A 23,095-nucleotide genomic window follows, 5' to 3' on the forward strand; every position below is an offset into this window, starting at 1 on the left:
TACATATATTTAGGTGAACTGATAAATAAACCACTAATTTCCCCCTCTCTACATCAACACCCAAACACTATTTCCATCCACGTAAAAAGTTATAAAAACCAAACAAACTCTACCCCCTAGTGGCCATCCCATTCCATTCCCCTTCTCAGCAAAACTCAGAGGAGATACCTGCAATCATGGCCATTAACTCCTCTCCTCCCATTCCCTCAGAAATCTGCTCCGTATGGCTTCTCACCCAATTATACTACACACACTGCTTTGTTATTTGAATCAGTAAGTTCCATGTTGTTAAATTCAGCAGGTAATTTTCAGTTTCCATCTTATGTGCCTGACCAAACAGCATTTAAATAGTTGGTCCCAGTCCCTGGAAAAACTTTCTCTTCTTAGCTCCCGGGTCCTACCTGACTCCTCTCACTTTGCTGGTCCCTCCTCTTCTCCAACAGGCTCCGTTTGTTCCCTGCTCCACCAAGAGGAGTGTCTCCATCTCAACCCGTAGCCTCTCTGCTTCGCTCATGTTCAGGCAGAAAACCTTGCAGCCATCCTCTACGGCTTCCTTTTTCCCCACATCCAATCTCTCAGGAGATGTTAACTCGCCCTTCTTTTTTTTTTTTTTAATTTTTATTGTTATGTTAATCACCATATATTACATCATTAGTTCTTGATGTAATGTTCCATGATTCATTGTTTGTGCATAACACCCAGTGCTCCATGCAGAATGTGCCCTCTTTAATACCCATCACCAGGCTTACCCATCCCTCCACCCCCCTCCCCTCTAGAACCCTGTTTGTTTTTCAGAGTCCATCGTCTCTCATGGTTCGTCTCCCCATCTGACTTACTCCCCTTCATTCTTCCCCTCCTGCTATCTTCTTTTTTTTTCTTTTTTCTTAACATATGTTGCATTATTTGTTTCAGAAGTACAGATCTGTGATTCAACAGTCTTGCACAATTCACAGCGCTCACCATAGCACATACCCTCCCCAATGTCTATCACGCAGCCACCCCATCCCTCCCACCCCCCACCACTCCAGCAACCCTCAGTGTGTTTCCTGTTAACTCTCCCTTCTAAACAAACCCAGCATCGCTCCTCACTTCCTCCACTAATACCACAGGTGTCCATTCCTCCACTGTCTCTCATGCTGATTATTCATGTAGACTCCACAAGCTTGCCTCCTGCTTCCATCCTTGTCCCTTGGCCCACTGTCAACATAGCAGCCAGAGAGATCCTCTTAAAAGGTAAGTGAATTCATATCATGTCACTTTCCTGCTTATAATCCTCCATGGCTCTTCATTTTCTCAGAGTGAATGTCAAGCCGTTACAGAGGCCTGCGAGGCTGTGCTCTCTGTGACCTGCCCTCTACTCCTCGTTCTCACCTCCTACTCCTCTCCCCACACCACCCCAGAGTGGCTTCCTCAATACACTGGGCATGCACTTTACCCAGACTTGATGCTGCCTGTTCCCACTCTGGAACTACCCCCAGACACCTGCATGGCCCACTTTCCCTTCCTTCAAGTCTCTGCTAACATGTCACCTTCTCAATGAGGCCCACCCTGACGTGACCTTATTTAAACTTCAGCTCCTCTCTCTGCACTCCAAATTCGCCTTACACTGCTCCACTGGTTTTCCATACCTTCTAATAGATTCTATAATTTACTTATCCATCACTTAAAAAATATATATTGTTTGCTTTTCCCACTAGAATGCAAGCACCATGAGGCAGCAATTTGTCTGTTTCCTTTTTTTGTTTTTAACTCTTATATTCTTAATAATGCCTGGCACATAATGACTCCTGAATAAACTGTTGCATAAATGAATGAATGCATGAATGAATAATTAGTTCTCATTAGGCACTGTGCTAATGGCTTAAATATATTATTTTATTCAATGCCCTCATCACTTAGGAAATTCCAAGGGTTTTAGGAGCTCTGTGCCACAAATGGGGATGAATACTAAATACAGCACCTCCAGCAGTGTGGCCTGGTTGGTAGTTGGCCAGTGGTGACGGCCTCAAGGATAGCATCTTAAAAAAAAAAAGATTTTATTTATTATTTGAGAGAGAGACAGAGAGTGCACAGGAGAGAGGTGAAGGGCAGAGGGAGAAGCAGACTCCCTGCTCAGAGGGGAGCCCGATGTGGGGTTTGATCCCAGGACTCCTGGATCATGACCTGAGCCAAAGGCAGACGCTTAACCGACGGAGCCACCCAGGTGCCCCAAGGATAGCATCTCTAACAGACTGTCCTTCTACAGGGATTTCCTCCCTGGCCTCTGACCCTGGTTCCCCAGCCTGGCTGAAGATCCAAGGAGCTGTTTGTTATTTCTCTAACAAATTCTTTTTTCATTTAAGCACCCAGAAGTCTGTTGTCCGGAGTCCAGAACTCCAGCACATAAATTCACCAACCACGCTCCCATCAGGCACATTCCTAAAGTAGTTAGCATTACAGGTGAGGAAGCTGGTTGTGATGGAAGGAGGTCTACCCCTGGTGTCCCGTTGGCTTTGGGTTAGAAGATCACTAAACTTTTCAGTCTCTCTCTGTATAAAATGGCAAATGATCCCTTTCTAACCTATCCTGGAGAAATGTTACGCGGATCAAATGACATAATGTTCACAGCAAGGGGCTTGGTACATAGAAATGGTGAGGCAAATGGAAGGGATTAGAGATTAAATTAGTCAGAGGCAAAAGCAAATGGGAGCTAAAAATCAGCCCACTTTCAGTTGAGGATCACTCCTTTTTACAACCTGAGATCTGTGCCAGGTTTTCCCTTTATCAGGGGTCAGCTTATGTGGAGAAGGCTTAGGATCAAATGTTTACCCCTTGAGGCTTATATAGGAACTCTTAATCATCTAAACATCTTTTTGGAAGAAGAGTATATATTATAAACACATTTTAAAATTAAACATCAGTTAAGCATGTGCCTTTGGCTCAGGTCATGATCATGGGGTCCACTCAGTGGGGAGTCTGCTTGTCCCTCTTCCTCTGATGCTCCCCCTGCTTGTGCTCTCTTTTTTCCTCTCTCTCTGGCTCACTCTCTGAAATAAATAAAATCTTTAAAAAACATAAAATTAAACATCACATTTAGCATGTAAAAGAATATTTATTTAATATTTTCTGATCTGTTGGAATTCCTATTTGTCTATTAGGAAAGGATCTGTCTGATTTGGAAAATACATTCCACTGGCCAGAAAGCTAAACGTTTTAAGATATTCTGAATCTTCAGGACAGAAGGGGCCCTATATGGGCCATGAGTCGGGATAAATACAACTGAGAGGAGCCCTGGGGTTCCCAGCTGCCTTCCGAGAAGTGGGCAAGGATGAGTCTCTCATTCATTCATTCATTGAACATTTGCCCAGTAGCTGGGTTTCTGTTAAGCAATGGGACGCAGAGATGAATCAGACATAGTTAGTCCTTGCCCTCAAGGGAAGCTTCAGAGAATTTAGATGTTGCTTTAAATCACCTCAATTTTAGAATCTATATGTAAAATGACTTCTGTGGTGGCTCATATATCTCCTTGTAAATGCTCTACTATTTCAGGCATTTATGCTTTTCTCACTAAATGGACTTAAAGTATGGACAGCCTCAGACATAAGCAAATCGACAAATTCAATTTGCTTTCTGAAGTCTGCCATTACAGAAAAAGCGTAACTTTGAAATCAAAAACAACAGAGGTTCAAATACCCCTGTCATTGCTGATTAGCTGTGTGATCTTGGGCAAATCATTTCATGTCTCTGAGCCTTCAACCCAACAAGGTTGTTGCTAGAATTTGGTCAAATCACAGTACGTTACGTTACTTGGTACTAAGCAGTTACTCAATAAATATTAGGCATTTTATCCCTAATTCTCCACTGTTCTTGCTTTTTCTTTGTTGGGAAGCATCTCCTATGGAAAGCCTTCTCGCATTCCCAGGGCTGGCTAATGATAGCCTCTTTGTGCTCATGTGCTTCCCCAGAACTTACCATCAGTACTTCCTGTGTTATATTAGAAATAATCTATTTATGTGTGTGTCTCCCCACATGAGCCTGAATGTTCACTAAGGACATAGCTGTATTTTTCATGTTGGATTTTTAAAGCCTTGTAGTTTTTGGCACTTAGTAGATGCTTAGTAAATGTTTGTGAATAGGTTAATAAGTTCTATGTAAAGAATATCCTTTATCTAATGCTCCACAAACCCCTTCCTCATTTATATTTCTGTCTGATGAGGATCTTTCCAGATTTCCTCTTTAGTCTTAGTCTTAGGTATTTGGGTTACAGTCTCCCTACTGCACCTCTGAACTCTGCAAATAATGTTTCACTGTGGAAATGTTACTTCTCCCAAATAAAACACTTGCATGAGTTCTACCGGAGATTAGTTTAAGGCAGAATTTCTAAAAGTATATTCCATTGGATAGTAATTCATATTCCAGGGGAAAAAAGATTCTTTAGTCAAATGAAGTTAGAAAAAAATGCTTTAATAGCACTTCTTTATTTGCTATAGGACTTCTCAGATCCTTCATTTGATCATGAGCCTTTTTTCATGGAGCATTTCACAGATCTAGTATAATATAGAATGCATTGTAGAACTATTTCTTGGAGAAAAATTGGAACTGGTATCACTGAAGTTCAGACTTTTGAAGGCTGCATAAAGCTGAGTCATGAAATAGTTGTTCTGTGGGTTATCTCTTAGAAATCTGACTTTAAGTGCATGTTTCCCGATACTATTCTTACTGCATCTCTACAAGTTGTGATATAGAGATTGTTAATAACCGTAAGCAGTACTTAAGAAATGTATCAGAAAATAGCAATGTTAATTTCATCTTGCTACCATGCCCATAAATTTTATCGGGTTTATTCATTTGATGGGTAGCATTCACTAGACAGATTCTATGTCAGACAATGGAGATGCTTCCTAAGTGGAGTCTGGGGCAATGCGTGAATTGTCTGGAGCCCTTTAGATCATAGAAGGCCCTTGCTCACTCTGAATTCCTTTGCAGAGGAAATTTAGTACATGCACAGGTGCCTGGTGGGAGTTTGCACCCATCAACGTGGCTATTCCTTTCGTTAGAGCAGTGAAACTCTTCCATGTGGATCTCCAATAAGTAATTCCTGCCCTGAGTCCTCTCAAGTGACCCACAACCCTGGCTGCCCAGGGACTCCACTTCTATCCAATCCTGTAGCTGGGGCCCTATGGCCATGCACTGTATGGGCTGGTGCTAAATCGTATGTGCCAAGTTGCTAAATATTTTGAGTAGTACCCCCGATTGGAGGAGAAAAAAAAGCCAGGGTGGCTGAGACATATATGAGAGTAGGGGAAGTGGTGTATATGCAGCCAGGGAGGCAGGCAGGAGCCAGGTCCTACAAAACCTTGTGGGCTATGTTAAGAATTTTGGACTTTATCTTAAGACAGAAGGTCACCAAAAAATTTTAAGAAAAGGGGAGAAATGACATGGTCAGATAGGCTTTTAAAAGGCTCGCTCTTCCCAAAGGTTGAAAGTTGATATGGGATGGGGGATGTCTGTGCATCCCGGGATATCTATAGGAATAAAGGATTTGGGAGACATAGCTATGCCCTGCTAATCCTTACCCTTTGGCAGATGGGTCAGGGGTCAGCCTGGATGGTGGGGCTCTGAAGCCAAGCCTGAGGAAAAGTCTCTCCCCTAGAGCCTTTTCAATGGCCACACTGTTTTTACTTGAGGTGGCCCCTGAGCAGGGGAGCTGTGGGGCCCGGAGGTGGGCATGAAGACAAGTCCAGTAAGGTGGAGAGAAGTCTGAGTGAGTTCCACAACGGAGAGACAAAAGCCAGAGACCAAAGAGCCAGTGAGTGTAGAGAATGTGGGATTCAGCAGATGCCTGGAACAGGCACACGAATTCTGGGGCAGGCTTTGAATGCTCTCTGGGCCAGAAATCTGAATTTAACTGGTCAGGGTTGGGGCAAGAAGTCTTCATCTTTTCAAAAATATCATCAATTCTGCTTGGTTAGATTTTACTTTGAAGGTGTTTAATAGGGTGCCCTGGCTGAGAGAGGACCCCAAAGTTCCTGATACCTTAATGAGAGAGAGCAGGAGGGCAGGGTAGGGATGCACAAAAAATGCATTGTTGTTTAATGTACCAAAAATGTTCATAATTCCCATCAGCAAATGCTGTTTTCCTTGAGCAAAATTATAAGATGGACCATTGGTTACAAAGCTGTATACAGAGGACAGATATCTACCCATCTTCTTAGGGGAAGCTGTGAAATCCCCCTTAACCCAAAAGCAGATGTTGAGTTGTTCCTGTTTGGAAATACATACTGCTGTGTTTAAGCTCATTTTTGTCTCTGACTCTTGTTGTCTGTCTCTTGGTGGGGGAAGGTGGGAGTGGGTAGAGGTCAGCCAAGGAAATGCTAGGGGAGGGGGAAGGTTTTGCTGGAATTTGGGTGACTCCAAGTGTTGAAGAGGAGAGGAGAGAAGCTAAAGGCTCTGCTTAGGTGAGAGGCTTTGTGAGACTTCTAGTCTAAGCTGTTGTGCTTTTGAGATAAAGGGACAACAGCACAGAGCTGGGGAGATTGCTCCTGTCCCCACAGGCACGCAGACCTCAGAGCCTCTCTGGTATGTTGGGGAGTGCTGGTTTTAGGAATATTGAGAAATAGTCCCTTAAGCAGAAGCCCTCGAGCACTGAAAACTATGAAAGCAAGGCTCCTCCATGGGGCTGGGGGTCAGAGCCAGAGAGGAAGGACATGGCTCATGCTGCATGGTCACTGAAAGGGATGGGTTTTGTAAGCTCTTAAGAGGATCACCTCAGGGAATCAAAGAGATAATTTGGGACTTTTGGGGGAGGGCAGGAGGAGGGCTGGATTTCAGGCATAACGTCAGAAGTGACGATGCAGAGTTGTCATTTGAGGTAACAAGAGAAGGGTGACTTTATCCATACCCCAGGAAGACGAATAGTGTATACAGTGCTCACATTCTATTGGAACAACATAACAATAAGGATCTGGCAAATAGGCTCTGAACATGAAGATAGCAAGGTAATCTGAGAATTAATGAAACATCCAGGTGATCTGTGACTCATTTTTACTCTTTCTAAATCCACAATACAATTTCAATTTCAATGTAAAAATGCACAATTATCTATTGTACCTTCACCTCAATAACTGCAGCCTTTCACTATTCCCAGCCATGCATCTTGGAACACAGTTTAATACTTAAAGTCCATCAGGGGTGAGCTGTGGAGTTAGCAAGGTCAGCTGGGGTGCTCTTTCTGAGGTTCCTAAGGAATGAAAAACTACAATTGCTTGGTGACACAGAAAAGAATCTCTTCGCAGGGCTATCGCCTCTACACGCTCCGCTCCACATTTTTCATAACAAAGCACTGAAACAAACAATAACAGGAGAATTTTTATCTTTTCCTCTGCAGGAAGAATGCCTGAGGAGGCTATTGCACTAGTTAATGTGATTGCACGCTGAATGTCCTAAATTATCCTCCACCAATACCTCAAGAATTTGGTTCAATTATTGGATAAGACTTCTACAACAAATGCCCGAGAAATAGAATACATAAAGGAGAAGTTAGAGAGAAAATATCACTCACAGTACGTGTATATAATGTAGCTTATGGTGATGATTTCTTTATCTTTCAGCTTCCTAGCTACTTTAGTTCTTTAGTTCTGGCGGGGAGGGGGCAGGGGAGGCTAATAAAGCCCTACAACGGAGCTTCGCGACCCTCCATCCTCAGGTTGCCATGTTTAGACAATGCATGAACACTAGATGGCGCCCATAATCTTAAATATAGCAAAAGGCTGGTTGTTTTTCTTTATAGAGGAGTATGGCGACCTCGTTAGGAAAAGAGTCAAGGGTGGGACTCAAGCATTTCCTACTAGTGTTGTCCTGTGAAGTGCTTCTCATGTGAGGGTTTGGTGGTCAAATAAGTTTGGGAAAACACTACCTATGAAGAGACTCCCAATACACACTGGTAAACCAGATGTTTTTCACATATAATAGATATATTGATATATTTGCCTTTAGGTTGTGAATATTTTAAGTACAGGATATTTATCTTATTCTTTGAGATCTCAAGTCCTAGTACAAAATCTGTGACATAGTAAGTCATTAATAAAATAAATTATCTCTAAAGTTTGTATAGTCTGTGTAGAAGAATCATTCTGGAATGCAGGCATGGGCATTCTGCCCCTGATTAGAGGGTTAATTATCTCTTATTCAAGTCTCTTAAGACCAATTGAGGACAGGGACCTACGCCCAGCTCCTCTCTCTGGGGATTCTAGTTCTCTTTTCTGAACTTACTAGATATCTGTCCTCTGTATACAGCATAAGTTATTTACAAAATAATCTTACACGATCTAGTAATAGAATTTGCATTTAAGTCTTGATTGCTATTTAGAGTTTTTGTTCTTGTGTTTTCCAGGAAGGTATAGCTTGTCCTTATATATCTAGTGTAAGCTGTAGATGCAAAATATCATATCCTCTATATTCCATTGTTAATAATTCTGTTCTTCTGCTGTCCTTCCATATTGTAATGTTTGAGTGTTTCGAGCCTGTTTATTCTTTTCTTTCAGTATTAACCATGAAATTCCAATACTGATCCTTGAAACTAGCCAATTTCTAGCTACAGTTTAAATAACTTCTTGCAAACTAAAAAAGAGAAACGTTCCCTCTTCCTCGTCAATTGCAAAAAGCAGATAATATTTTTATCATTGAACTGTCTTTGCAAATGTTATACATAAGAAAGGATAGGGTTTCTGAACATCAGAGACTATTATAATATTCTACGGACTCTATGTTGTACACACTCTTGTGATACTGGGCAGTGAGTGTCAATTCCCACTCAGCTATGCCATCACCAAGGTAAACAACTGATACACTTATAACCACTCTGCACCCATATATAATCATTATTTTCACTTTCAGTACAGTATTCAATAAATCATATGAGATAGGCAACCCTTATAAAATATATTTTTTTAAGATTTTATTTATTTATTTGACAGAGAGACACAGCGAGAGCAGGAACACAAGCAGGGGGAGTGGGAGAGGAAGAAGCAGGCTTCCCGCGGAGCAGGGAGCCCGATGTGGGACTCGATCCCAGGACCCTGAGATCATGACCTGAGCCGAAGGCAGACGCTTAATGACTGAGCCACCCAGGTGCCCAACCCTTATAAAATATTATAAAGTAGGCTTTGTTTTAGGTGATTTTGCCCAAAAGTAGGCTAATTTAAGTGTTCTGAGCATGTTTACTAAATGCATTTTTGACTACAATATTTTCAGCTTACATGGGGCTTATCAGGATATAACCCCATTGTAAGTCCAGGAAGATATGTATCATTTAAGTGTAGACAAGTATGCAGAGGGGAGTAGTCAAAGGGGTGACATCCAGCTCTTGGATGACAAAACAAGGTCCTACCATGGGACCTGACCCTATTTCTCCCATACTCAATCCATCCAGACATCTGCTAGCTAAGGAATAAGCAGAGGACTATTAAGTACTCTTAATAGCAGAGAACTACCGGAATGGATAAGGCAAGGCTGTCCATTCAGACCACTGGACACTTTGCTCAGGTCAATTGACTATATTACCCAGGTATCGTGTGTGTGAGGGAAAGGTGGGGATGGCATGATAGCTAACAAAGATAAGGTCACTTCAAAAATTCTAGTTATAAATCACAACTATAAAACAAAGACAAGTTTTTCTAAGTACACAATGAAAACCACAAAGTAAGTGCTTCATTGAGTTATGAGCCATAAACTCAGCCATAAGAACTAGGCTCCTTAGATTATTTCCCATTATTTGCATGATTACCAAAATTTCAGTATGGTCATGAACACTCACAATGTTTTTAACTACCTGTCACAGAGTTTATACCAGAAAGAAAGCTTGACCTATTGGAAAGAAGCAGGCAATAAATATTTCAATAAAAGAAAGGAAACAAAAGGAGGGAAGACAGATGGAAGGGAGGACGGGGGAAGGGAAGGAAGGAGAGAAGAGAGAGGGCAGGTATGATGGGCATTAAAATTGAACATTTAGGGGGTACTGGCTAGCTCAGTCAGTAGAGCATGTGGCTCTTGATCTCCGGGTTGTAAGTTTGAGCCCCATGTTGGATGTAGAGATTACTTAAACATATAATCTTAAAAAAAAAAAAAAAAAAGCCCTGAATATTTAAATCCCAGCTCTTATTCTCTCTAGTTAGGTAAACACTGACTTAACCTCTCTGAACCGTATTTTTTTCCTCTCAACATGGGGCATTAGCTTTCATGGTGATTGTGAGAATCAAAAATTACTTCTATAAAATGCTTGAATAGTAAGTGCTTAATAACTTGTTGCTGGTAATTCTTGCATTTAGGTAAATGGTGCTGCTGCTACCACTTATCAGTGGCATCCGACTGCGTATTTCATGTATTTTCTTATATAGTTATATGCAACAAACTATATGCTATAAAGGTGCTGTTTTTAGAGTATAGTCACGGATTTGGAAAAAAAATCTGCATTAAAAATAAATAATACCTTAAAAAGCATGATTCTCAATGCTCTATTGGATGCATTATACGTGTCATAACGTCTACATGAAAACACTAGCACTTTTACCTGTATCTGAGGGAACTGAGTTACAAGCACCAAGCACTTCAACACCATTTAAACCACAACATGTACTGGAAGCCATAATGCTCTCCTCCATTTTTCCTTTTTAATTAAGGTGCTTCTGGAGTCAAAATTGAAAGTGACTTTTTCTCAAATGGTGTCAGATATGGAGGAATAAAGATTAAGAAGAAATACTCACGGAGAGGATCTGGTCTCCTCTCTGGAGCTCCCCACTCAGGTCTGCCGGTCCACCAGCCAGAATGAAGGATACAAAAATACCTTCTCCGTCTTCCCCGCCTACGATGTTAAAGCCCAGACCAGTGGAGCCTTTGTGCAGGACCACCTTGCGCGGCTCCCTGAAGAAACAAGTAGAAAACAGAGCTCACAGGGTGACCCATTCAAGATTTAGATCGCTTTTACTTTCATTGAGATATATGAAACCAGCAATTCACTACTGATAAAATGGCTTCCCAAAATATGACACAGTAGCACTCCAAGAAAAATGCTAATATTGGGGCAGTTATATAGTGCATTTCTCACTATAACAAATGCTAAAGTACCATGCAAAGTCATTCCTTAATTCCAAAATATTTTCTTAAACTGGCCTCACTTCCACTTTTCCTTTATTTAAAATATCTGTTCTTGTATTTTTTTAAATTGAGACATAATTGACATAGAACATTATTTAGCTTCAGGTGTACAATGTAAGGATTCAATAGGTGTATACATTGTGAAATGATCATCAGAATGAGTGTAGTTAACATCCTCCACCACACATAGTTACAATTTTTTTCTTGTGATGAGAACTTTTAAGATCGACTCTCAGCAACATTCAAATATACAAGGCATTATTATGCACCATGTTGAATACCATGTCCCAAGGACTTACTTATTTTAAAACTAGAAGGTTGTATCTTTCAACCACCTTCACCCACTTCACTCTCCCCACTCGCTTGCTCTTCTACTGAGCACTGCAGTGGTGCTCAGTAGGATGGATGTGTCCAAGAAAAGGAAGAGAATTTGGGGGACAAGAGACGAGACTGAATAGGCCAGATAATGAAATATCTTACATGTTTGTTTGACTGTTAATTAAAATTTACTCCATAGTAGTGAGACCCATTGGAAGATTTTGAGGCATTGAGAATATTTAAATCCATTTCAGGAGCATTAACAAATGGTCGTATGTAGGATTGCTGGAGAGGAGAGTGCAGATATGATGCGAGGTAGGAAGATCGGTTAGGATGTTGACTAAAATAATACAGATTTGAGGAAGTGAGAGTATGAACAAGGGTTGCAGCAGTGATAATGAAAACAAAGGGCGACATGAGAGAGGAAATCTGAAAGGAGAAACAGTGGGTCCAGAGACTGACTCAGGTAGTAGAGGAGAGAGGGATAAATATCTAAGTAACTGGCAAAAGGAATGGGAGCTAGGATCCAGGACCACAAGGATGAGTATGATTTTGACATGCTCCATTCCGGATAATGGTGCATGATCCACGTGGCATTCGGAAGCTGTTGGAGACAAAAGGTTAGGAATATGAATCCACAAGGAGGACTGCAAATGCAGATTTCAGGGTCATCAATAAAAAGATCAGAGATAAAATCTTGAGCCATTAGTTAATTGAGTTTGTGTAGAGGCTAGATAACTATAGAATATAGAATTTTAAGGTATCTTAGAAGTCATCTAGTTCTATTTTTCTTATAAGTAGTTTTAAAAAATGTATTCTGTAAGCCTTGGGTTTGACTAAGGCACCTTTCGTATCACCCACCCTCCTCTCAGAAGTATCCCAGTTTCAGTCATTAAAGTTTCTCTCATATTTTCTTGCACTTAATGATGTAAGAATGGCAAAGAGTGATCCAATATATTTTTATACTAATGACTGCACAGAGTCTATTATTCATTATCACATTCCCATGTACAAAGCTATGTGTTATATATCTATGTTTAGCCTAGTTTTGAGGAAGGCTGTAAAATGCACATATAGCTTGGACTAAAAATACTACAATGCAATGCATTAAGTCAGAGGCAACTTGACATAGAGTTCCTTTATTTTATTCTACAAATACTTCATAAGCACTACCATACCAGGAATTGTTCCAAGTACTTAGAAAGTTTATACACAAAACAAACATCCTTGCCCCATTTAACTAAATACCTGGGTGCCCTGTGACCCAGTCAAGATGACATAATATAATTAACTATCACAAAGACTGAGCACCCTGTTTCCTTGCTGGCTGCCAGTTGGGGGCCTCTCTCAGGTTCTAGAGGCTACTCACATTCCTTGTTATGTGGCTACCTCTATGTTCAAGCTGGCAATGACACACTGAATTGGAATTTTCTCATTTGGAATTTCTGTGGCTTGCTCTTCCACAACTAAGATAGATCTAACTTTTTGCTTTTCAATGGTTTCTGTGATTAGGTTAGGCCTACCCAGATAATCTCCCTACCTTAAGATCAAGTGATTAGTAACCTTAAGTACATTTGCAAATTCTTTTTTCCATGTAAGGTAGTTTAACTGTGGGAGTAACATCATGGGGTAGAAATCATGGGGCCATCTTAGAATTTTGCCTACCACAGGCAAAGAGACAACAGGGGACAAATCCTGAAGGGCCTTGTGTAAAAACACTGATTTTTACTCTGACAAAATGGGGAACCACTGAGAAGAAGATTATTTGATCTAATTTATGTTTTTAAATGGTTCCTTTGGTATAAAAAAGATCCAAGGGGCCAAGTTCGAAAAAGTGATATGAGTTATGCGTCTAGTTGCTATATGCAGGCAAAATAGTGGCTTGGCTGAGGATGGTATTAAAGGAAGTGGTAGGCAGTGGGTACATTTCCAGTAAGTCTTCTCTCTGTCCAGACTGAGTAATTTGTTTTTCTATCTGCACATTCAGTGATTCTTCCTTCTGTCTTATTTATTCTGTTCTTGAACCCACTCAATGAGTTTTTTACTTTGGTTTTTGTATTTTTCAGTTTTAACATTCCATTTGGTTCTTCTTTATATCCCTTTTTCCTTTGCTGAGACTTTCATTTCTTTTCCCATTTATTTAAGTGTATGTGTAATCACTGAAGCATGATGAGTACTTTAAAATTCTTGTCAAATAATTCTAATACCTGTGTTATCTCAGTGTTGTTATCTGTTGGTTATCTTTTCTCATTCAAGTTGAGATCTTCCTGGTTCTTGCTATGAGAAGTGATTTTATTATATACTGGACATTTGGGTATTACAGTGTAAAATGCTATATCCTACTTAATTGTAGTTTTTTGTAGGTTGTAGATCAGTTTAGGTATAGCCTGCAGATCCAAATGAGGTGGATATTCAGCTCCCTACTTATCCCTGGTGACACCAGGGAGGAAAGTGGGGTACTAACTAGTATTCTACTCACTCTACCTCATTGCCACTTAGTACAGGTAGAAGCTTAGCTCCCTATAGGTCCACTGACACCAACGAGGGAGTGAAAATGGGGTGCTGACTAGCACTGCCTTGAACCATTTTGTTCTGACTCCTTGCCTCTAGGTAGGGCTAGAAGTTCAGCTGCCCCCTCCGCCCTGCTGACTACCCTAGGGGGAAAGTGGTCTGTCAACTAGCACTGCTTCCCTCTTCCTCCTTCTACCTCATTGCCACGGGCCAGCAGTAGCAGTTCAGCTCCTGGCTGGTCTCCACCAGTACCAGGAGTAGGGAAATGGAAAGCTAACTAGCATCACCTTATTCCAGCTTGTTGCTGCTCGGTGAAGGTGCAAGTTCAGCTCCCCACTGGAGAGCGGAGTGTCAGCTAGCATCATCTCATGCCACCTTGTTCTACCTCTTTACTGCTGGATAGGGGTGAAAGTTCAGCTCTTATTTGGCCCACTGACACCAGCCCAGTGGAGGAAGTCTAGGGCCATCTTAGAATTGCTCTCCAGGTTTCCTTTGGTGGGGCCGGAAGTCTAGCTATCTGCCCAGTCCACTGGCACTGCAGTGAGGGGATAGTTTTTCCTTTGGTGTTTGGCTAGAGTTGGAACAGTATTATCAAAACGTTGGGGAAATCGGAGGGGGGAGACGAACCACAAGAGACGATGGATTCTGAAAAACAAACTGAGGGTTCTAGAGGGGAGGGGGTGGGAGGATGGGTTAGCCTGGTGATGGGTATTAAAGAGGGCATGTCCTGCATGGAGCACTGGGTGTTATGCCCAAACAATGAATCACGGAACACTACATCAAAAACTAATGATGTAATGTATGTTGATTAACATAACAATAAAAAATTAAAAAAAGTTTCCCCATTCTATTAGTCTACCCTTTTGCCAATTCTTGGGTTACAGGTTGCAGGCTTTTCTTGAGGCTTTTTTAGTCTGTTCCTGTTGACAGAGATGCCAGGGTGTAGGTGTCTCCAGGGCTCCATCCAGGATACACAGGAAGTAGAAAGAAAATTCAGGGAACTCACCACAGTGTCATTCCTCTCTGAGCCAGTCTTATTTCCAGTTTGTATAGTCTTCCCATGATTATCATGTGTAAAGTTCTGTGTGTGTGTGTGTGTGTGTGTGTGTGTGTATTAATAAGAGGGAGGATTAGAGAGAAATGGGGATACTCTATTTTTGGCTGCAACCAGAAGTCCAGGTTCTGGATACATTTTGAAGGTAAGGGCCAACAGGATTTTGATGAAAAAGTTATTGTAGAAATATCCCTCTTCCTTTAGTCTAAAACACATACTCTTAGTAGGTCCAGTGACTTTCAAACTATACATAGTAAACACAGATGGAGGGAAGGGGCTATTACAATTCTAATGCTTATCTATGTGCTAGATGTGCTTGAAATTTTTTGATGCTTTCCATTTATTCCTCAAGACAATCCAATGATGGATTCACAGAGATGTCTGCAACTCTTTTGAAACTAAGCCAAAAAGGAAGACAGATTGATGACTGGATAGATGGATAGGAGTTTTATAGAGCATGCGTAGTAATACATTAAAAGTGCAATCTAGATGGCAAGCACATAAATTTTCATTTTAAAAATCTTTAAATTTTTTATGTTTGGAAAATTCTTATAATAATATCCTGAAAAAAAATAACCTAATGAACAAATTGTTATGAAAACTTTTTTGATTAGTGAAATTAGATTGCTTACCCAAGTTTTTACTGAGTTTAATAAGTAGCGAAGGCAGGATTAAGACACAGATTTTCTGACTCAAAATCCCAGAGTCTAGACTATGATATATTCCAGAGACTGCAAATCAGAAAGCTAAAGGCTTCATTTGATCTAGTGTTTACAATTTTTTGAATTTGTCCATGTTTAAAATTGGGAAAATTTGCATAAAATACAGATTTATGACTTTATATAAAAAATCAGACATTCTATGAACACTGGCTCTTAACCTTGTTTTATAGCGACAGTTGGCTTACTAGATGTGGCCCTCTCTAGATGGGGCATTCATTCTCCAGTTTGCCAGTCTCTCACCTCTCTCTCTCGAGGTTCTCGGACAAAAAATCTGTCCATTGCATCACATTTACACTTCTTGCAAAGCTAAGAGGAAAGTAAAATATTTTTTGTACTCATGGTTTTATCAAAAATGAAAAAAATGAAAGATCCATGGAGAGAACCTGGTATTTTAATAGTAAAATAGGAGAGAACATGATTCCTTGACAGTAAGGATTACTCTTACATGTTTAATATGCAAAGGGACTCTCTGCAGAAAAAAAATCAAGCTTTAAAAGATCATTATGAAACATCTCTACCATTACCATCTGGGGGAATTTTGTTAGTGACCCCTGAACATAATACACGTAATTCTTGAGTGACAGTAGATTTTATTTATTTTACCTGGACAAGTCTTTTAAATAAAACTATTTGGCATTTTGTCAACTTATAAGTTTAAAATATCTTTTTTAAAATAGAATTTTTTATATCACAGTGAGTTAGGATGCTTATTTTTTGATGCTTATTTTAATAATGGGGAAAAATGACCCTAAGCACACTTTAAAGATTTTATTTATTTATTTGAGAGAGAGAGAGATAGTGAAAGAGTGCATGAGCAGGGAGGAGAGGAAGAAGCTTGTTCCCTGCGAGCAGGGAGCCTGATGTGGGGCTCAATCTCAGGACCCCGAGATCAAGACCTGAGCCAAAGGCAGATGCCCAACCAACTGAGCTACCAAGGCACCCCTCCCTAAGCACACTTTAATGATGTACTTTTTCTAATTTAAACTTTTTTCTTTTTAAAGTTTTATTTATTTATTTATTTATTTTAGTAATCTCTATATCCAATGTGAGGCTCAAACTCATGATCCTGAGATCAAGAGTCTTATGCTCTTCTGACTGAGCAAGCCAGGCACCCCTAATTTAAACTTCTTATACTAATAACCCAGTACATTCAACTATAGATTTTAAAGTGTTTTCATGTCCTTTTTTTTCTGTTAGGGGATCAAAACCTTGTGAAGAATTACAAGTTGGAAGTTCTATTACACTGATGCTTACATAAGTCAACTTGTCTAAAGCTAGTTGAGATTTAGAGAGACAGGTTATGTTCACAAAGGTAGTAAACACCAGAACCAGTCTCTCTTTCTCTTTTTTATTAACTAGGCTCCACACCAGCATGGAGCCCAAAACAGGGCTTGAACTCACAACCCTGAGATCAAGCCCTGAGCTGAGATCAAGAGTCAGACACTCAACCGACTCTGCCACCCAGATGCCCCTCTCTCTTCTAAGATACTTTTTTAAGAGCAGTTTTACATTCACAGCAAAATGAGAAGGTACAGAAATTTTTCATATACCTCCTGCCCCCACACATGAATTGACTCCCTCACTATCAAAATCCCCTACCAGAGTAGTACATTTGTTACAATTGATGAACCTACATGGACACATCATGCCCTTCAGTAGGTGAATAGATACCGTAGTACATGGGATTTTATTCAACACTGAAAATAAATAAGGTATCAAGCCATGAAAAGACATGGAGGAATCTTAAATGCATATTACTAATGAAAGAAGGCAGTCTGGAAAGCCAGTCCCTCCTATGTAACATTCTGGAAAAGGGGTAACTATGGAGATGGTACAAAGATCAGTGTTGCCAGGGGTTGTGTGGAGAAGGGCATAAAAATGGGGAATACAGGGTATTTTAGGGTAGTGAAACTACTCCGTAGAATACTGTAAGGATGGATAGATGTCATTATACATCTGTCCAAACTCACAGAATGGGCAACATCAAGATTGAACCCTAATGTAAACTACGGACACATAACTCTACCATGGCATTTATCACACTATATAGTGATTGCTCAATAGAATATGAGCTACAGGAACTTAAGCACCAGCACTACCTTAGCAGTAGCAAGATGCCTGATAAGTAGCAGGAACTCGGGAAATAGTTACTGGATGGATGAACGAAGGAATAAATGAATGAACAAACTCCCACAGTGCTGCTTTAGATCCCCCTTTACCCTCTATTTCATATTATAGTTATTTATGTAAATGTCTTTTTTTTTTTTTTTTTTGCTAGATTTTAACCAGAGATGGCAAAATCTAAAGTCCACAGGGATAGGAGAGGAAACACAAAAGAATGCAGCAGGCCGAGTAGAGACTGTAACAAATTGGGGAATACATTCCATCTAAAGGGCTATTTCTGTTTAACTCTGGACAATTGCTCCAAGCAGAAACACTGACTAGTATTGCCAGATTCTCTAATTTATAAACATAAGTGAAGAATCTAGATTTTGATGCAAATTTCTAGAATTTTGTGTTGATAATGATAAAAAAAATAGAAGTACGGTGCAGGTCAAATCAAACACGTTTCTGTTGTAGCTCCAGGTGTGGGCTACCAATGGCATTTCGCACCATTCATAGTTTGATGGCACATTCAATGTCTGCTTCATGTTTTCTCCTCTATGATGCTCCGTATGGTACTTGGCTCATGGTAATTCTCTGTAACTTTAAGTTGATTTGTATTCCATATTAAACTCTACCTCTGTCCTTCTCTTTTCAAGTTCTCTCATTCTGGGATATCTTTTTCTTTTATCTTGTTTCCGTTTTGTCTTATTTTTTTCCCTTTTATATTAGATGTGTTCAAAGATCACCTTCTTCATTTTGAGCCTCGGCTCTCATTTCTGCATGTTTACTGCCTGTGCCAATGACTCTGGGTCTGTGAATATAATGCCCTACATTTCCATGAACTGTTTCATGTGTGAGGACATTGTGGCTTCCAGAGAGATTGTAATCTCTTGAAGATATGGTATCATAGTTTACATTTCTAGGCATCCCTAATACACCTAGACAAGTGCTCAATAAGTACCTGATGAATGAATAAATGAGAGCACACTAACAATATATAAGGAACTGCAATACTTTTCACACTGAAGTGATTTGGACTCTAATTTACTATGTCATTCACCATCCAGAACTCAGATGCCCTAGGCACCCATTAATAGTCATTATTATCCATCATTATAGATGGTCAGTGGAACAAAATCCTAACACTGATTCCTTATTCAGGATTGAGCTTGGGGATCATGATCTTCTGGAAGCTATCCCTGATGCTCTCTCGGCCTCCCCTAGCATTCTCTCCATGTATCTATCATAACACTTCTTACACTGGGTTGGTTTGCTTGTCTACCTCTCCAGCTAGAGTTGGTCAATTTGAGAGCAGGGACCATGCCATTTGCTTTTTGTACCTAAACTATGCTACAGAGTAGGTGCTATCTACTAATTTCAGTTTTCATTTTAGATTTTAGGTGTGGAGTCTACAGAAGAGAAAATCTGCTGACTCATAGTATCAGTTGTTTTTTTTTTTAAACTGATATATCCACTTAAAAATATGTACTTAATTATCCATCCAACCTTTCAACAAACAAACATCTACAGAGTACCTACTTTGTGTCAGGCACTGTGAATACAAAGCTTAAGGAGCCTGGGGTGGGAGGAGCCACATGTTAACACACAGTTATAAAAGACCAGGAAGGGACAGGTACTAGGCCAGAAACATGTGCAGTAAGCTAAAGCATCCAAGAGAAAGAGCAACTGATCTTCTAAAAAGATTTTGGGGGCGCCTGAGTGGCTCAGTCATTAAGCGTCTGCTTTCGGCTCAGGTCGTGATCCCAGGGTCCTGGGATCGAGCACTGCATTGGGCTCCCCGCTCAGCCGGGAGTCTGCTTCTCCCTCTCTCACTCCCCCTGCTTGTGTTCCCTCTCTTGCTCTCTCTCTCTCTGTCAAATAAATAAATAAAATCTTAAAAAAAAAATAAAAAGATTTTGTCCTTTTATCAATACCTGGATCAAATATGCTACATTAATTTATGCAACTTTATTTTTCTTTTAATGTTATGTAAAAAGCCTTTATTATTATGAAACCTCTGAATGCTGAACAATTGGAAAGATTCCAGCCTGACTTTCTTCCAGCTGTGGCAGATCATCCGCAGTGTAATCTTGTTCAGGTCCGTCTCAGAGGATGCTTGAAACCAGCTAGGATGTTTTCAGGAGAGGGGAGCAGGGTGCTATGGGCTATTTTTTTTCCTCCTTAAACCAGACAGTTTAAGGGGGTTTAGGATTCAAAAAAGGAAGTGACTACTTAAACCTGAAGGCTTTCTTGTGGCCATTAGTGGGATGTACCTTGAGCCCTGAACCTCTGATGTCTGTGAATCACTTCGGTTAACTCCCAAACATCTATGGTGAGAGGCTGGATGGTGTAGTGGGAAGTAAGCTATGAAAATGTTTCCAGTCATCCTTGGAAATTACAAATCTGACCATGCTACCTTCTTGCTCAAAAACCTTCCAGGGATCTATATGCCCTCAGGATAAAGTCTAAACTTCTAAACATGGCATTCCAAACCCTCCATCATTTGACCATCTATTTCCCCGATCCCTAACTTCAGTGTTAGTGAATGTTCCAGTCGTATACGTTCCAGCCATACAAAGTTGCCAACCACAGCTCACCATACCAGATTGTTCCCTGTCTCATCAACTTTGTCTAAGCTGTTCTTTTGGCTAGAAAAATGTCTTCTTTTTGCTATCCTCAGCTAATAAACTTCTACTTGGCCTTCAGAACGGAAGCCACATGCTATCTCTTTCTCTCTGCTACCCTATCCACCCTCTCCTCTAGATACACTGACCACTTCTCATTTTTTTGGAACCACATTGTCCTTTCATTGACCATCCTACTGCTGTTACCCTTACTGTTCTAAAATTACCTTGTTTATCTGTCTATACTGTGCATCTGTATGGTTCTGAAGGATAAAGACATGGTTTACTAATTTTTGTGATTTGGGGAAATAGTAGAGGTGGAGCCTGTAAGAGACACACACACACAAAATATATTCCATGAATAAAGAAAGAGTGAGCAAGACACTGGGAGAAATGATATTGAATTTTAGTACCACCTATCTAGGGATTTGTGGGAACCTAGACATACCCTCTGTGGAGCAGGTTCCTTACTAGGGTCATAACTTGGCAGAAAACAATGCTTGTCCTATGGAGAAGTGGTAAAATTCAGATAGGATAATGAGCTAAAAGCACTTAGGAGGCAGAAAAGTATTAGAGAAAAGTGCACATTGAGATTCTATTTCCAGCCATCTGTCAGATTAAAAGTCCTGAAATCCCCCTTCATTATAAAGAAGCTAAAAATTCTGAATAGAATACTTATAAAATACCTTTAAATGACTGGCTAAGCTGGCAAGTAGATAAGAGAAATCCTCAGAGGCCAAAATGGAGTGGGAATACAAGAGAAGGAAGCAAATACAAAGACCAGCAGCAGACTGAAGAGCTTGGATAGGTTTCCAAAGAGCTAGTGTTCCAGTGCTCAAAGTTGATGGTAGCATAGAGAATAGGACTGTGTGGACACCCAGAGGCGGGGGTTAGATCAGAGACCCCAGAACAAAATCAGGACCCTGGAAGGCTACATCCTAAACAAAAGGATAAAGCACAAAAGCATATCACCTCAAGGATGTCAAGGACACATAGCTGACCTGACCTTGGATCAAAGCAAGAAGAAAGGAACTAATCAAGGCATGTCTGAATGTGGAAGAAGTTATATTATAGCAACAGAATTCACTAAACCGATCTAACCTTAGCTCAAAGCAAGAAGAAAGAACCCAGAGAACTAATCAAAGCATGTCTGAATGTGGAAAAAGTCATATATGAATAGAATTCTTAAAACTGAATAAATTAGGAGGAGAAGAGAGAAAAAAATCTTCCTGGGTGCTAGGGGAAAAGACTCGGCAATATATCTCCAGCATTGTGCATTAGAGGCATTCTTCAGCTCCAGCTCCAGCTCCAGCTCACTGATATATATGAATATGCTGATTGTTTGGGGTACCCACAAGATGGGTTCACGTGGCCATCCTAGCTCAATGACACTAATCATCAAGGTCATCTGGCTGGCTGATTTCCCTCTCTCAGAGTCTAGGCTCACCAAACCACATGCTCATTAAAATATGGTTTTCTATAGTGCTTTTCCTAAGGGGAGTAAATGGGCTAATTAGCACATTCTAGTATCTTGAGCAGATGTATTTCCTATTGTACATTAGTAACTTGGAATAATACCGTATAAGCTTGATCACCTCTGAATACAATGACAAAAACAGGTTCAGAGCCCATACAGACTGAAGGCCCAGATCCAGTAGCATGATAATCCAATAAGGGACTGTTATTCTCTGAGATCATGCATAAAGAGACAGCTAGGATCCCTGTGCCCTCTCTTCTTTATTTCTCTATAAATGTAACTATATTCATATAAGCAATATTAAGAAAAAGGAGAGTGACAGGAGATCAAAGAGACTTTTCAGCAGGATGGGAAGACGTGTATTAGTATATGCATGAAGAGGGAGCATAGCAAAGTGTGGCAGGGAGGTCAACCACAGAAGACTTTAAAGCTGCTGGTTGATTATGACTGATGTCTTCTATTTAAATGATCTAGCTTTTTAGACTAACACAATGTAGGCTTTACCTTCAAATAATTAACTTGGTCAATTATCAGTCAAGCAGATTATTGGACATCATATAGATACACAAAGATAAAGGGGTTTTGTTGAACTGCTACGGTGAGGGCATGACGTGAAGATAATACACAAGAAATCTCACATTATAGGGGAGGCTCTATGCTCTAAACTTTATGGTATTAGACCGTAGCCTGACTTCAGCAAAATGGCCACCACAAAGATATTGAAAGTATATTAAATATACCATAGTTCATAGTTGGTGAGATAGAAGAACTCTATTAGATGGGGATAGTATAGCATTCTGTGATACTGGGAAAGACTATGGGCATTGGGCCTAGATAGATCTAGGTTTGAACAATAGTCCTATCAGTTAATAGTTACATAAACTTTTTGGAATTTTTTGATATCTTATTTTTTTTAGCTGTGAATTGTGAGTAATATCTACTTTATGGCATAGTGAGGATAAATTGACATAAGATATAAAGTACTAGGATCACATAGCAAATGCTCACTAAATGCTAACTCACTTCCTTTTCCTCTACCAGTTATGACCTTTGGAAAACAAATAGTCACACATAAAAATAATAAATCAACAAATGCAAGGCTACATATGTTAAGTACCAAATGAGTGCTATGGATAATGAGAAATCTCTGCAT

General features: G+C 40.2%; 1 protein-coding gene across 9 annotated transcripts in view; it reads right to left on the reverse strand.

Moving 5' to 3' along the window:
* DLG2 (discs large MAGUK scaffold protein 2) overlaps positions 1–23,095 on the reverse strand; it is a 1,243,318-nt gene that overhangs the window by 345,639 nt on the left and 874,584 nt on the right. For all 9 annotated transcript variants that reach the window (XM_028126804.1, XM_088018006.1, XM_088018004.1 and 6 more), the window contains one exon: positions 10,740–10,896. In XM_028126804.1, coding sequence (XP_027982605.1) covers positions 10,740–10,896 — 157 coding nt within the window. The remainder of the gene's footprint in view (positions 1–10,739; positions 10,897–23,095) is intronic.

This window comes from Eumetopias jubatus, unplaced genomic scaffold, assembly GCF_037043125.1.
Source record: "Eumetopias jubatus isolate StellerSeaLion01/CBP00866 unplaced genomic scaffold, mEumJub1_p1.0 scaffold_13, whole genome shotgun sequence".
Lineage (NCBI taxonomy): Eukaryota > Metazoa > Chordata > Mammalia > Carnivora > Otariidae > Eumetopias > Eumetopias jubatus.